The sequence below is a fragment of the Anser brachyrhynchus genome (genome assembly GCF_964034855.1).
Source record: "Anser brachyrhynchus genome assembly, chromosome: 29".
Taxonomy (NCBI): Eukaryota; Metazoa; Chordata; class Aves; order Anseriformes; family Anatidae; genus Anser; species Anser brachyrhynchus.
Genome location: NC_137722.1, coordinates 3,400,713 through 3,415,985, shown reverse-complemented (window position 1 = coordinate 3,415,985; position 15,273 = coordinate 3,400,713). Strand labels below are relative to the sequence as shown.

At 66.1% G+C, this 15,273-nt stretch overlaps 2 protein-coding genes across 2 annotated transcripts; one reads left to right on the top strand and one right to left on the bottom strand.

The window, feature by feature from the left end:
• Positions 1-979: 979 nt before the first annotated feature.
• PFKM (phosphofructokinase, muscle) lies at positions 980-10,244 on the top strand. The gene is given in 28 exon segments (XM_080571000.1): positions 980-1,116; positions 2,468-2,566; positions 3,376-3,392; positions 3,394-3,447; positions 3,549-3,626; positions 3,871-4,060; positions 4,159-4,324; positions 4,406-4,450; positions 4,553-4,661; positions 5,137-5,194; positions 5,197-5,231; positions 5,332-5,340; positions 5,342-5,425; positions 5,526-5,651; positions 6,506-6,570; positions 6,927-6,990; positions 7,066-7,096; positions 7,099-7,119; positions 7,122-7,210; positions 7,477-7,547; positions 7,642-7,729; positions 7,821-7,973; positions 8,084-8,248; positions 8,998-9,059; positions 9,157-9,268; positions 9,382-9,481; positions 9,609-9,714; positions 9,831-10,244. Coding segments are annotated over 27 exon segments (2,337 nt in total). The 5' UTR covers positions 980-1,116; positions 2,468-2,475; the 3' UTR covers positions 9,979-10,244.
• Positions 10,245-10,645: 401 nt separating this feature from the next.
• Positions 10,646-14,004, bottom strand: ASB8 (ankyrin repeat and SOCS box containing 8). The gene is made up of 3 exons (XM_080571006.1): positions 13,640-14,004; positions 12,588-12,692; positions 10,646-12,256 (listed from the first exon to the last, which is right to left on the bottom strand). The coding sequence occupies exons 1-3, from the start codon at positions 13,754-13,756 to the stop codon at positions 11,624-11,626; spliced, it is 855 nt and encodes a 284-aa protein (XP_080427132.1). The 5' UTR covers positions 13,757-14,004; the 3' UTR covers positions 10,646-11,623.
• Positions 14,005-15,273: the final 1,269 nt, after the last annotated feature.

Here is a 15,273-nt window from a genome sequence, read left to right as displayed (position 1 = left end):
GGGGCGAGGGGTGTCTGAGGGGTCCTGGGGGGGGTTGGGGGGGGTAGGGGGGGCCTGGGGGGGGGCTGAGAGGGGCTGGGGGGGGCAGGGGGGGCCTGGGGGGGGCTGAGGGGGGTCCATTGGGGAGGGGGGGCCCTGAGGGGGGGGCTCCTGGGGGGGGCTATGGGGGGCAAGGGGTGCCTGAGGGGGCCTGGGGGGTGTGGGGGGGGGCTGGGGGGGGCTGAGGGGGCCTGGGGGGGTCTGAGGGGGTCCATTGGGGGAGGGGGGGGGCCCTGAGGGGGGACTATGGGGGGGCTATGGGGGGGCGGGGGGGTCTGGGAGAGGTGTCCTGGGGGGGTCTATGGGGAGGGGGGGGTCCAGGGGGTTATTGGGGGTGGGGGGAGCAGGGGGGGGTTGGGGTGGGGGTCCTGGGGGGGTCAATGGGGGGGGGAGGCAAGGGGTTATTGGGGGTGGGGGAAGCAGGGGTGGTCTGGGGGGGTGTCCTGGGGAGAGCAAAGGGGGGCTATAGGGGAGGGCAGTGGGGGTCTATGGGGGGGGGGTCCTGGGGAGGGGGCTATGGGGGGAGGCCTGTTGGGGGTCAATGGGGGCCTATGGGGGGGGTATCTGGGGGGGGGAGGACGTAGGGGGGCCATTGGGGGGGGTAGTGGGGGCTTATTATGGGGGGACCCTGGAGGGTAGAATCCATTGGGGGAGGCCTATGGGGTGTCCATAGGGGGGCAGCCAGTGGGGGTCTGTGGGGGGTACCCTGGGGGGGGGGGGGACAGGCCATGGTGGGTCTGGGGGGGGCTATGAGCACAGCATGGGGCGTCTATGGGGGGGGGCAACGGGGGACACCCCATGGGGAGGGCACCCTATGGGGGAGCCCCCTGTGGAGCAGCGTCACCCTACAGGGTGGCACCCGAGCGGGGGGGGGGGGGGGACAGGGAGGGCCCCACATGGTCGATCCCATTACAAAGGGCCCCCCCCGCGGGAGATCCCCTTGCAGCCGATCCCGTTACGGCCGATCCCGTTATAGCCGATCCCATTATAGCCGATCCCATTATAGCCGATCCCCGCGGCCGATCCCATGACAGCCGCTCCGGTTACAGCGGATCCCCGCGGCCGATCCCGTTACAGGTGATCCCCTTACGGCCGACCCCCGCGGGCCATGGGGGCTCTCCCCGAGCTCTCCCCTGAGGCCGCCCGGCTCCTGGCCTCGGCTGCGCTCGGCCTCGCTGCCCTCCTCGTCCTCCTCACCCTCCTGCTGCCAGGTCAGAGCCCTGGGACCAGCGAGGGGACAGGGACTGGGACCAGCGAGGGGACAGGGACTGGGACCAGTAAGGGAACAGGGATTGGGACCAGTAGGGGAACAGGGACTGGGACCAGTGAGGGAACAGGAATTGGGACCAGTAGGGGAACAGGGACTGGGGCCAGTGAGGGGACAGGGACTGGGACCAGTAAGGGAATAGAGCCCAGGACCAGTAAGGGAACGGGGATTGGGACCAGTGAGGGAACAGGGACTGGGACCAGTGAGGGAACAGGGACTGGGACCAGTGAGGGGACAGGGACTGGGGCCAGTAAGGGAATAGAGCCCAGGACCAGTAAGGGAACAGGGATTGGGACCAGTAAGGGAACAGGGACTGGGACCAGTGAGGGAACAGGGACTGGGACCAGTGCGGGAACAGGGACTGGGACCAGTAAGGGAACAGGGATTGGGACCAGTAGGGGAACAGGGACTGGGACCAGTGAGGGAACAGGGATTGGGACCAGTGAGGGAACAGGGATTGGGACCAGTAAGGGAACAGGGATTGGGACCAGTGAGGGAACAGGGATTGGGACCAGTAAGGGAACAGGGACTGGGACCAGTGAGGGAACAGGGATTGGGACCAGTAAGGGAACAAGGACTGGGACCAGTGAGGGAACAGGGACTGGGACCAGTAAGGGAACAGGGACTGAGACAATCAAGGAGGTCAGACTGGGGTCAGCAGGGAATAGAGACTGGGACCAGTAAGGAGGGCAGCCAGGGACCAGCAAAGGAACAGAGACTGGGACCAGCAGGACCCCTCCCCTGGGACACAACACCCCCCCGCCCCCAGACCCCCACCCCCCACGGGGTGCCGCCCCCACGCCTCAGTTTCCCCATTTTTACGCCAGGCTGCCGGAAACAACAACAACAACAACAACAACATTTCGCATCAAAACAACCCCAGAGGTGGCACTTGGGGGCGGGGGGGGGGCGTTGGGGACAACCCAGGGCCACGTCGCCCCCCCAACCCCGTGCCACCCCCCCCCCGGTGGCTGGGGGCCGCCCCTCCCTCCCTCCCGGTGCCCGATTTAGGGGCTGACGCGGGGCCCGCTGTCACTTCGCCGCGTGACACCGGGGCCGCGCTCGGTGCCTCTCCGCCGCCGCCGAGCCCCCGAGCTGCCCCCCCGCCCCCCCCCCCCCCCCAAGAAGTTCGGTTTTTGCCCCATTTCCCTCTTTTTTCAGCCAAGAAGATGGCGCAGCCGCCGAAGGCCTGCATGCAGACGGAGAACCTGGGCGCCGGCAAAGCCATCGCCGTCCTCACCTCCGGGGGGGACGCGCAGGGTAAGGACGGGACGGGGGGCCCCCCCCAAAAAAAAAACCCACCCCGGTCGGGCTGTTTGGGGATAAACCATGCTAAAATGGGGCAAAACAGGCTAAAAACGGGGCTCGCTCGCGCCTGGCTCTTGCGGCTCGTCGCCCGTTGTGTTTCCCAGGTGGTTTTGGGGGGGTCCTCGCGGGCTGGTGGGGGGCAGGAGGGTTTATTTCAGCCGGAGCTCGGGGGCGACGTGCCGAGAACGGTCTGCGATAACGGTTTCCAGTGATTTCCAGTCCTGGTTTGGTGTAAACCGCAGTAATTTGCGCTAATTGCCCAGCACGAGGCCGCGATAAGCCCGGTGCCGCCAGCAGCCCCGGCAGGGACGTCCCCCGAGGTCCCCGCACCGGGGACACGCAGCACGGGGTGGCCGAGGGCAGGAAGCCGAAAGCCGGGGGGGTTTTCGGGCAGCGGGATTGCCCGAAACCGCCCAGATTGAGCCCGATCCTTGCCGCCTGCCCGCGAAGGGGGCCTCATCCAGGCCGGGGGGGGCTCTGCTTTGCTTCAGCGCCACCGCGGCGTGCCACCAGCTGTCCCCGACACCGGCGTCACGCGGCCCGGGCGCCGCTAAATGTCAGCGGGGCAAAAATAACCCGCAGCTGCGGGGCCGGCTCCCTGACGGCCCTGGGGGGGGTGTGGGGGCAGAAAAACAAACCGGGAGCTTTGCGAGCTCAGGGTCGGGGTTGGGGGGGGGGACGACGACGGACAGCGCGATGGCTTTAGGGGCTCCCCCCGGCCCGGGTTTGGGGACGGCGGTGCCATTCTCCTCTCGCCGCAGGCATGAACGCGGCCGTCCCGCGCCGTGGTGCGGGTGGGCAACACGGGCGCCAGAGTCTACTTCGTGCACGAGGTTGGTGATCCCCCCCCCACACCGAACCCCATCCCCGAACCCCCCCCCCCAAACCCCCACGGGGACCCCAAATCACCTCCGCCCTCTCCCCCCCGTTGCAGGGCTACCAGGGGCTGGTGGATGGCGGGGACAACATCAAGGAGGCCACCTGGGAGAGCGTCTCCATGATGCTGCAGCTGGTGAGCTGGGGGGGCTGGGGGGACACCGGGGGGGGGCACGACGGTGTGTCCCCCCCCTGACCTTCTCAGCTGTAACCCAACGCCGCGGGGGCGAAGGGCCGAGCCCGAAAATAACCCGAAACCGGAGCCGCCCGCTGGCGCCCGCGCGGCGGGGAGCACGGCGCCCGTTTTCGGGGTGCCGGTGCCCGTTTTTTAACGATGATTTTTTTTTTGTTGTTTTTTTGGGGGGGTGGGCGCCCCCCAGGGCGGCACGGTCATCGGCAGCGCCCGGTGCCAGGATTTCCGGACTCGTGAGGGGCGCCTGAAAGCCGCCCGCAACCTGGTGAAGCGCGGCATCACCAACCTCTGCGTCATCGGCGGCGATGGCAGCCTCACCGGCGCCGACACCTTCCGCGCCGAGTGGAGCAGCCTCCTGGCCGAGCTGCTGAAGACAGGTACAGCCCCCCCCCCAAAAAAAAATTTCCCCCCGTTGGGCTTTCAGCACCTTCCTTGAAGCGCGTTGTGCACAAAAATGTGGTTTTCCCTCTTTCAGGGGGGATCACGGCGGACGAGGCGAAGAAGTCGAGCTACCTGAACATCGTGGGCATGGTGGGCTCCATCGACAACGACTTCTGCGGCACCGACATGACCATCGGCACCGACTCGGCGCTGCACCGCATCATGGAGATCGTGGACGCCATCACCACCACGGCCCAGAGGTGACACGGGGACGGCCCCGGCCCCGCGCCCGGCTCCCCGCTCCTTCCCCGCCGCGTAACCGGGCCCCGCGTCTCTCGCAGCCACCAGCGGACGTTTGTGCTGGAAGTGATGGGTCGGCACTGCGGGTACGTCCCCACGCTGCCTCCGGGAGCTGGATCCCGATGAAAAACGGGGAAAAAGCCCTGAACGGCCTCTTTTTCTGCCCCCCCCCCCCCCCCCCCCCCCAGCTACCTGGCTCTCATCACCTCCCTGGCCTGCGGCGCCGACTGGGTCTTCATCCCCGAGTCCCCCCCCGAGGATGACTGGGAGGACCACTTGTGCCGGAGGCTGACGGAGGTAGGGCGGGCTCTGGGGGGGGTGCCACCTGCCCGTCCCTGTCCCTCATCCCTGTCCTCATCCCCATCCCTATCTCTATCCCCATCCCTGTCCCCTTCCTTGATCCCATTCCATACCTTTTCCTGTCCTTGTCCCCATCCCCGTTTTGTCCCTGTCCCTGTCCCTATCCCTATCGAAACCCATCCGTTTTGTCCCCATCTCCATCCCTGTCCGTGTTTGGTCCCCATCCTTGTTCCAGGAACACCTGCCTGTCCCCATCCCATCCCCGTCCCCATCCCCATCCCCGTCCCCGTCCCCGTCCCCATCCCCATCCCCATCCCCATCCCTATTCTGACCCCATCCCCATCCCATCCCTGTTCCTGTCCTTGCCCCCCTCCCCGTTCCCATCCCTATTTCGTCCCCATCTCTGTCCCCATCCTGGTCCATGTCCCCGTCCCCATCCCCGTCCCCCTCCTCACCTCCACCTCTCCCCCAGACCCGCCTGGGCGGCTCGAGGCTGAACATCATCATCGTGGCCGAGGGCGCCATCGACAAGCAAGCAAGCCCATCACCTCCGACGACATCAAAAACGTAAGCGGGATGGCGGGAACCCCATTTCTGCACCATTTTTGGTCCCGGGGTTGGGGGGGGCCGGGCGCCCCATCCCCGAGCCAAACCTGCTGTCTTGCAGCTGGTGGTGTAAGCGTTTGGGCTATGACACCCGGGTCACCATCCTGGGCCACGTGCAGCGCGGCGGGACGCCCTCCGCTTTCGACCGTGTCCTGGTAGGTGGCTCCGTCCCCCCCGTCCTGTGCCGGTGCCAGCTGAGCGGGGGCCGCGGTGACGTCCCCGTCCCCGTCCCCATCCCCGCCCCTGTCCCCCCAGGGCAGCCGCATGGGTGTGGAAGCCGTCATGGCCCTGCTGGAGGCGACCCCCGAGACCCCCGCCTGCGTCGTCAGCCTCTCGGGCAACCAGGCCGTGCGCCTGCCCCTGATGGAGTGCGTGCAGGTGGTGAGTGCGGGGACGGGGACACGGAGCAGCTCGGGCTGCTGCCACGCAAACCTGCCTGGGTGCAATGCGAACCCGGCCAGCACGGTGCAAACCCATCCAGCACGGTGCAAACCCATCCGGCACGGTGCAAAACCCATCCGGCACGGTGCAAAACCCATCCAGCACGGTGCAAACCCATCCGGCACGGTGCAAACCCATCCAGCACGGTGCAAACCCGTCCAGTGCACTGCAAACCCATCCAGCGTGGTGCAAACCCATCTGGCACGGTGCGAACTCATCTCGTATGGGGCAAAAAGAATCCCTGGCATGGTGCAAACCCATCTGGTATGGGACAAAAACATCCAGCACAGTGCAAACCCATTTGGTATTGTGCAAAACCATCCCTGGCATGGTGCAAACCCACCTGGTATGAGGTAAAAACATCCAGCACAATGCAAACCCATTTGGCATGGTACAAAACCATCCCTGGCATGGTGCAAACCTATCTGGTATGGGGCAAAACCCATCCCTGGCACAGTGCAAACCCATCTGGCACAGTGCAAACGCATCTGGCATGTTGCAAAACCATCCCTGGCATGGTGCAAACCCACCTGGTATGGGGTAAAAACATCCAGCACAATGCAAACCCATTTGGCATGGTACAAAACCATCCCTGGCACAGTGCAAACGCATCCGGCATGGTGCAAAACCATCCCTGGCATGGTGCAAACCCAGCCGGTGTAGTGCAAATCTGGCCAGAGTGATGCAAAACCATCCAGCGTGGTGCAAACCCAGCCGGGCACGATGCAAAATCCACCCGGCGTGACACAAACCCATCGGCACGGCACAAACCCGCCCCCCTCCGCTCCCCGCAGACCAAAGACGTGACGACGGCGATGAACGAGAGGCGCTTCGACGATGCCCTGAAGCTGCGGGGCCGGTGAGCACCCACGGCACGTCCCTCGGTGGGGACGCGGGGACGCGGGGCCCTGCCCATCCCGGCGCTCCCTCAACTCCCTCTCTTTTATTTCATTTTATTTTATTTTATTTCATTTTATTTTTATTTTATTTTATTTTATTTTATTTTATTTTATTTTATTTTATTTTATTTATTTTATTTTATTTTTTATTTTATTTTGTTTCATATTTTATATTTTACGTATTTTATTTTATCTTATTTTATATTTTATTTTATATTTTATTTTATATTTTATTTTATATTTTATTTATATTTTATTTATATTTTATTTTATTTTACTTTATTTTATTCTAATTTAATCTATTCTACTTCTGCAGGAGTTTCCAAAATAACTGGAACGTCTACAAGCTGCTGGCGCACATCCGCCCGCCCTCCACCAAGGTAAGGCGTCGTGGAGGGGGCGGCGGGGGCACCCTGAGCCCCCCCCAGACCATTTTCTCCCCCCCCCCACCCCAGAGCGGCTACACGCTGGCCGTGCTCAACGTGGGCGCCCGGCGGCCGGCATGAACGCGGCGTGCGCTCCACCGTGAGGATCGGCCTCATCCACGGGCACCGCATGCTGGCGGTGCACGACGGCTTCGAGGGGCTCGCTTTTGGGAAGGTGCGTGGGGTTTTGGGGGGGGGAGGGGAGCGGGGGGGGGAAAGGGGGCGCAAGGAGGGAAGGGGGTGCACGGCGCGAGGGTGCAGCCCCCCAGGGATGGGGCTCCCCCCGCAGCCTTGCCCGGGGGCACCCCGATATCGATGCCCTACCTGCACGGTGAGGTCGGTGCGCCCCAAAACTCTCCTCCCCCTGCTTCTTCTTCCTCTCCCCCCCCCCCCCCCCCAATTTTTGCGTTTGGCTTTTTTCCCCCCCCCTCACGCTGCCAGGTGGAAGAGATCAGCTGGGAGAGGGTCGGCGGCTGGACGGGTCTGGGTGGCTCCAAGCTGGGGACGAAGAGGTAACGCCGCCCCGCGGAAACTGGGGTGCGGGGGCCCAGGCGGAGCCCCCCCCCCCGGAGGTTTTACTCCCCCCCCCCTCCACGCTTCGGCCAGGACCTTGCCCAAGAAATACTTTGAGGAAATCAGCGCCAACATCAGCAGCTTCGGCATCCACGGGCTGATCATCATCGGGGGCTTCGAGGTGAGCGGGGCGGCGGTGGGCCGGGGTTGGGGGGCAGCTCCTGGCACCCGTGCCCTCAATTTTGGCTGCCCCCCCCACCCCCCTTCCCAAGGCCTTCACGGGCAGCCTGGAGATGATGGAGGGGAGGGCCAAGTTCGAGGAGCTCTGCATCCCGCTCTGCGTCATCCCCGCCACCGTCTCCAACAACGTCCCCGGCTCCGACTTCAGCATCGGCGCCGACACCGCCCTCAACACCATCACCACGGTGCGGCACCCAGCCCCCTGCTTTCCCCCGTTAATTAATCAGACGCCCCGTTAATTAAATGCCCTCCCCCCGTCCCCCCACGATGGAAATGCCTTCTTGCCGCCCCCCAGACCTGCGACCGCATCAAGCAGTCGGCGGCGGGCACCAAGCGGCGCGTGTTCATCATCGAGACGATGGGCGGCTACTGCGGGTACCTGGCCACGCTGGCGGGGCTGGCGGGGGGCGCCGACGCCGCCTACATCTACGAGGAGCACTTCAGCATCCGTGATCTGCAGGTGGGGGTCCCGTCGTCCCCCCCCCCCCCCCAGCACGCAGCCCCCCCACCCCCCCGGGCACTGCGGCGGGGCTGGGGCTGCGTTTGCCCTCGGTGGTGTGCCCCAAATGGAGCCTCGTTGGAGGGGTGGGGGCTGCCTTGATCCCTGCGTACCCCAAAACTGAGCCTCGTTTTAGGGGTGGGGGCTGCCTTGATCCCTGCGTACCCCAAAACTGAGCCTCGTTTTAGGGGTGGGGGCTGCCTTGATCCCGGTGTACCCCAAAACTGAGCCTCGTTTTAGGGGTGGGGGCTGCCTTGATCCCTGTGTACCCCAAAAATGAGCCTCGTTTTAGGGGTGCGGGCTGCCTTTATCCCTGCCCGTGTCCCCCCCAAACAGAGCCTCGTTTTAGGGGTGGGGGCTGCCTTGATCCCTGCGTACCCCAAAACTCAGCTTCATTTTAGGGGTGGGGGCTGCCTTGATCCCTGCCCATGTCCCCCCCAAACTGAGCCTCATTTTAGGAGTGGGGGCTGCTTTTATCCTTGCCCACATCACCCCCAATCTGAGCCCCATTTTAGGGGTGGGGGCTGCCTTTATCCCTGTGTCCCCCCCCACATTGAGCCCCATTTTAGGGGCGGGGGCTGCCTTTATCCCTGCTCACGTCCCCCCTCCCCAGCCAAGCACCACTGCAGGAACAGGGGCACCCCATTAATCCCCCCCCCCCCCCGTGCTTCCAACACCCACGCCCCGCCCGGCTTTTCCCCGGCCCCCAGATCAACGTGGAGCATTTAACCGAAAAAATGAAGACGACGGTGAAGCGGGGGCTGGTGCTCAGGTAAGGACGAGGCCGGGGGGGGTGCCACCGGGCCCCGTGCCCTCGAGCTGCCCCCCCCCCGCCCCCGCCCCGAGCCTGGCCCCATCTCCTCGCGCAGGAACGAGCGCTGCAACGAGAACTACACCACCGACTTCATCTACAACCTCTACTCCGAGGAGGGGAAGGGCATCTTCGACTGCCGCAAGAACGTGCTGGGGCACATGCAGCAGGTACGGCTGTGCCCCAAACCTTCCCCCCCCCCCCCAAGAGGGGCTGGAGCCCCCCCCCCAGGACGCGGCTCTCCCCGCCCTGCCCCGTCACCCGGTGCCGTTTCTCCCCGCAGGGCGGCACCCCGACCCCCTTCGACAGGAATTTCGGCACTAAAATGGGCGCCAAGGCGGTGGCCTGGATCACCGGGAAGATCAAGGAGTGCTCCCGGCACGGTGGGTCCCGGGAAGGGGGGGGGGGTCCCGGGCATCAGAGAGAAACCAAACCCCCCTGCACGCGTGCTCGGGGGTCTCGGGGAGGGGGGCGCAAGACGCTGAGCCTGCTGCTGCCCCCCCGTTGCAGGTCGCATCTTCGCCAACACGGCCGACTCGGCGTGCCTGCTGGGCATGCGCAAGCGCAGCCTCGTCTTCCAGCCCGTCACCGAGCTCAAGGAGCAAACGGACTTCGAGTAGGTGCCCCCCCCCCGCCCCGCAGCCCCCCAGGGGCTGGGGAGGAGGAGGAGGAGGAGGAAGGCTGCGGGACGAGAGCGCAGCCGGGGTTCACGCCGCCCTCTCCCCCCCGCAGGCACCGCATCCCCAAGGAGCAGTGGTGGCTGAAGCTGCGCCCCATCCTGAAGATCCTGGCCAAGTACAACATCGAGCTGGACACCTCGGAGAAGGCGCACCTGGAGCACGTCAGGCAGAAGAGGATCTCCCTCGAGTCCAACATCTGAGGGGCGCCGGGGGCGGGGGGGGACGGGGACGACCCCGCGCAGCTTTCCCGCAGCTGGGGGCGTCCTCGGGGTAAACTGGGGCTGGCTTAGACCCAGCCCGGTGGCTTTGCGACCGGCGCAGCGCTTCCCGAGCGGCTCCCGGCCCGGCGGGACGCGGCGCTGCCCTGAGAGCGAGGGCCGTGTCCCCAGGGCAGCGCTTTAGTTCTGGATTCCCAATTAAGATGCTTCAATAAAAGCGGCGCCGCTCACGGCGCCGGCAAACACGCGTCACGCTCGCAGCCTCCGGCACTCGCCCGTGGGTGGAGGGAAACGCGGCTCCCTCGGGGCTCCCCCGCCTTGTTCGGCCCCGCAGCCTCGTTCCCAGCACGACGGGGAGGATTTAAAGCATTAAAATCTTCTTTTCCCCACCCCCGACGTTTCTCCCGTTGCAGCCATCGCCCAGGTTCACCTTTCTCACCTCCCCCTGGGCGCCCGTCGCAGCTCTCCCGGAGGATCCCCGGGTGACGACGCGGTGCCGAAACCCAGCACGGGAGCATTGCGGCCGGCACCACCCCCCCGGGACCCCACCCCGCCGCATGCCCCCCACCCCAAAAAATCCCCAGAGGAGAGCGGGGCACCGCCCTGCTCCCCCTGACCGCCGACACACAAACCTCCCGGCACGCGGGGCTTGCGAGGAGCCGTTTATTTCTGTGAACATGAACTGGGGCCTCGGGGGGCTGCGGGCGGGCAGCGGCTCCGGGCGGGTTTCGCCCCTCGGAAACGAGAGGCAGCGACCCGGGGAGCTGCTGCCAGCGCCTCCGCGCCCCCGCGGTACAAACACGCAAACAAAACCAGCCAGGAGGCGGCGAGGGGGCAGCGCAGAACCAAACTGAGGACCCTGATGGCGAGGGGAGCCGAAGCCTCCCGCTCGGGAGCGCCTTGTGCCCGGAGTGGAGCCAGTCTGGACAGCAGGGAAACGTTTTCTTATCTCGCAGGAATCGTGGCCAAATTTCTGGAGGGGGGGGGGGAGAGCAGCGAGAGCCGGGCCCTGGTGACACCGGGACGCTGCGCCCCGGTGCTGCGCCGGTCGGGGCGCCTCCTCCCCTCGCTGGCCTCGCGCCCCACGAAGGTTTCTCGCTCCTGCGGGCGCTGCGTTCCCTCCGGCTCCCCACCTTCCGTCCCTAGCGCGCCGTTACGTCTTAAAACTCCGGGGTACGGGGCTGAACGAAGCTGCCCCGGGTGCCAAGGGGGCGCCCCGGGTGCTGTGCGCGGTGAGGCGGGCGCTCGCCCCGCGGGGCTGTGGGAGGAACGGGCTCGAGGCGTGCAATCGCCCAGCGGGCCTCTCCGTGCCCCGCAGCGCCTCGAGCCCTTCCCAAGGGGGAGATTTCGCCGGTCTCGCCCCGAAAGCCTCGCTTTGCCCACCACGGAACAACAAAAACCAGAACACACAAATAAAAAACCAGAACACCAAAAAAAAAAGGACCAGGTTAATCCAACGGCCGCGACGGCTTCGTTGGAGGGGGGGTGGATTTTCCTCGCACGGCTGAAAACGCAGCGCAGGAGCTCGCGCGGAGCAAGCGTGGCAGGCGCGCGGAGAGCAACGCGGGGCCTTCCGGAGCGTCCCCGCCGCTCGCCCGGCGCCCGCTAAAACGGGTGCTCCCGGCGCCTAGCTGAGGAGCAGCACGTACTCCTTCAGGCAGGTGGGCAGGGGCAGCTGCTCCACGGCCTCGGGCAGGAAGCGCACGCCCAGGCTGCGGCGCACGGCGTAGCGCGAGAGCGTCTGCAGCGTGCCGGGGGCCGAGCAGAGCAGCGTCAGCTTCTGGCAGAGCTGCTGGTCCCTGGTCACCTCCCAGGGCATGCTGCCGTTCTTGCGCAGCTCGAAGTGTCCGATGGCGCGGTGCAGGAGGTCGAAGCAGGAATCCTCGCGCTCCGTGCCCAGTCCCCGCACCAGCAGCGCCACCAGGCGCGAGATGGGCGTCTGCCCCTTCAGGTTGACCACCCGCACCTCGGCCCCGAAGTCGAGCAGGACGCTCACGCTCTCCAGGTTGCCCTTCATGGCGGCCCAGCTGAGCGGCGTGTCGTCGTTGTAGTCGCGGGCGTTCACCAGGGCGCCGTTCTCCAGCAGCGAGCGCACGCACTCGGCCGTGTTCTTGAAGGCGGCCCAGTGCAGCGGCGTGTCCTTGTTGCCGTCCAGCGCGTTGGGGTCAGCGCCGTACTCCAGCAGGATCTCCACGCACGTCTCGTCCTTCTCGGCCGCGTAGTGCAGCGCCGTGCGGTTGTAGCCGTCCAGGGCGTTGACCTGCAGGGGTGGGGGAGGAAGGGCGGGAGGACACGGGGCGGGGCGGGACGCGCGGGGCCCTCCCCGCGGCACCGGGTGGGAAAACGGGGGGCGGCGCGAGCTTCCCCCAAAAAAACGGGCAGGAGACGGGCGACGTTTGGCAACCCTTCGGCTCTCGCTTTCCCCCTCCCCGAACGAGCGAAATCTCAGCCCCAAAACGTCGCCGAGATGTTAAAAAAAAAAATAAATCCCCTCGCCGCTCCCGCGGGGCGCCTGCACCCTGCCCGTTTTGCCCCAAAAAGGGGCAGAGCAGCCGGTACCGGGGCCGGCAGCGCCCCCAAGCCGCCGTTACCTCCGCTCCCTTCTGCAGCAGCAGCTCCACGCAGTCGGCGTCGGCCACCATGCAGGCGCAGTGCAGCGGCTTCAGGGTGCCGTGCATGCCGTTCACGTCGGCGCCCTACGGGGACACGGCGGCGTTAACGGGGCGCCCCTAAATTGGGGCCCGTCGTTAGCGAGGCGCCCCCAATCGGGGCCTGGAATTAACGGGGTGCCCCTAATCGGCACCTGTCGTTAACGGTGCGCCTCCAACCGGTGCCTGGAATTAACGGGGTGCCCCTAATTGGCACCTGTCATTAACGGTGCACCCCTAAATTGGCACCCGTCATTAGTGGGGTGCCCCCAACCAGTGCCTGGAATTAACGCGGCGCCCCTAATCAGTGACCATCATTAACGGGGCACCCCCAACCGGCGCCCAGAATTAACGGGGCGCCCCTAATTGGCACCCGTCGGTAACAGGGCGCCCCCATCCGGTGCCTGGAATTAACGGGGCACCCCTAATCGGCACCCATCATTAACAGGGCACCCCTAAGTTGGCACCCGTCGTTAGCGGGGCACCCCCAACCAGGGCCTGGAATTAATGGGGTGCCCCTAATCAGCGCCCATCATTAACAGGGCACCCCTAGTCAGTACCTGTCATTAACGGGGCGCCCCTAATTGGCACCCGTCGTTAACGGGGTGCCCCTAATTGGCGCCTGTCATTAACGGGGCACCCCCAACCAGTGTCTGGAATTAATGGGGCACCCCTAATCAGTGTCTGTCATTAACGGGGCGCCCCCAAGCGGTGCCTGTCATTAACGGGGCGCCCCCAATCAGTACCCAGACAGGCCAGGGCGCTGCGGGGCTCTGCCGCAACCGCTCGTTGGCTGCACTCCGGGACGGGGACGGCTCCAGACACCGCGCTGCGGGCTCCCGCTGCTCCCGGTGCCCGCTGCGGGCGGCAACAGGAGGCGCCGAACCCCCGTTTGCAGCATCCGGGCTGCGGGTCCGGCGTTTCCCCGCCGCGGGCGGGCAGCGGGAGCGGCTGGGGGTGGGGGCACCGGGCCCGGTTCCCCCCCCGGGGCTCACCCGCCCGATGAGGTCCTCCACGTTGTCCCGGGGGAAGGAGCGGATGGCGGCGATGGTGCGGATGAGGCGCTCAGACAGCGAGTACTTGCTCTGCACGCTCTGCATGATGTACCACATCCTGCGGCACCGGCACCGGGACACCGGGGGCAGCGGGACCGGGGGCACCGGGCGCACCGGGACCCCGCCGCCAGGCCCGGCCCAGCCGCCGGGCCCTGAGGAGGAGGAGGAGGAGGCCGGGGGGGGGAGGGGGAGACCCGCCGGGAGGGGGCGGGGCCCAGGCCCAGGCCCGGAACCGGCGCCGCCGCCGCCGCAGGCCCAGCGGGAGGCGGAAGCGGCCGCCGCCACCCGGAAGTGGAATGAGGCGGCGGCGGCGCATGCGCCGAGTACTCCCCGGCCTCGCCCCGCCCGCCTCTCCGCCAATCAGCGCGCGGCGCCCCCCCCCCTCCCCGGGAGACCCCGTCCCCTCAGCGGGCTCGCCCCCGCGCGGCGCTTTTAACCAATCGGTAGGCTCGGCGGCACGCAAGCCCCGCCCTCGCGGCGGCTCTCAGCCAATCCGCTGCCGCCGGGCTTGGCCCTGGGCGCCGGGGCCCCGGCTGGGGGGCTCGGGGGGGGCGGGGGCGCTGGGACGGGACCGGGAAGGGGGGCACGGGGAGGGGGGGGGGCGGGGGGGACACAGGGGGGTGGCACCGGGGGGGGGGGTTACGGGGGGGGTACGGGGGTGTGACCCCCCCCGGTGTCCTCGTGCTGCCCGACCCCGGGGCGCGGCCAGTTCAGACCAGTGGCTCCCAGTATGGGGGGGGGCCACCCCCGGGTAGTGGGGCACTGGGATGTACTGGGACGTGCTGGGGGCACTGGGACATGCTGGGGGCACTGGGAAATGCTGGGGACACTGGGATGTACTGGGGGCACTGGAAGGTACTGGGATGTAGTGGGACATGCTGGGGGCACTGGGAGGCACTGGGATGTACTGGGAGGCACTGGGATGTGCTAGGGGCACTGGGATGTACTGGGATGTACTGGGAAGCACTGGGTATACTGGGACACACTGGGTGCACTGAGATGAACTAGAACACACTGGGATGCACTGGGAGGAACTGGGTATACTGGGATGCACTGGAACACAGGGGATGTACTGGGATGCACTGGGACACACTGGATGTACTGGGAGGCACTGGGACGCACTGGGAGCACTGAGTATACAGGGATGCACTAGGACACACTGGATGTACTGGGACACACTGGGTACACTGGGACGCACTGGGACACACTGGGATGCACTGGGAGCACTGAGTATACTGGGATGCACTGGGACACACTGGATGTACTGGGAGGCACTGGGTACACTGGGACGCACTGGGAGCACTGAGTATACTGGATGCACTGGGACGCACTGGGACACACTGGATGTGCTGGGAGGCACTGGGTACACTGGGACGCACTGGGACACACTGGGATGCACTGGGAGCAACTGAGTATACTGGGATGCACTGGGACACACTGGATGTACTGGGAGGCACTGGACACACTGGGACGCACTGGGAGCACTGAGTATACTGGGATGCACTGGGACGCACTGGGACACACTGGATGTACTGGGAGGCACTGGGTACACTGGGACGCACTGGGCCACCCCC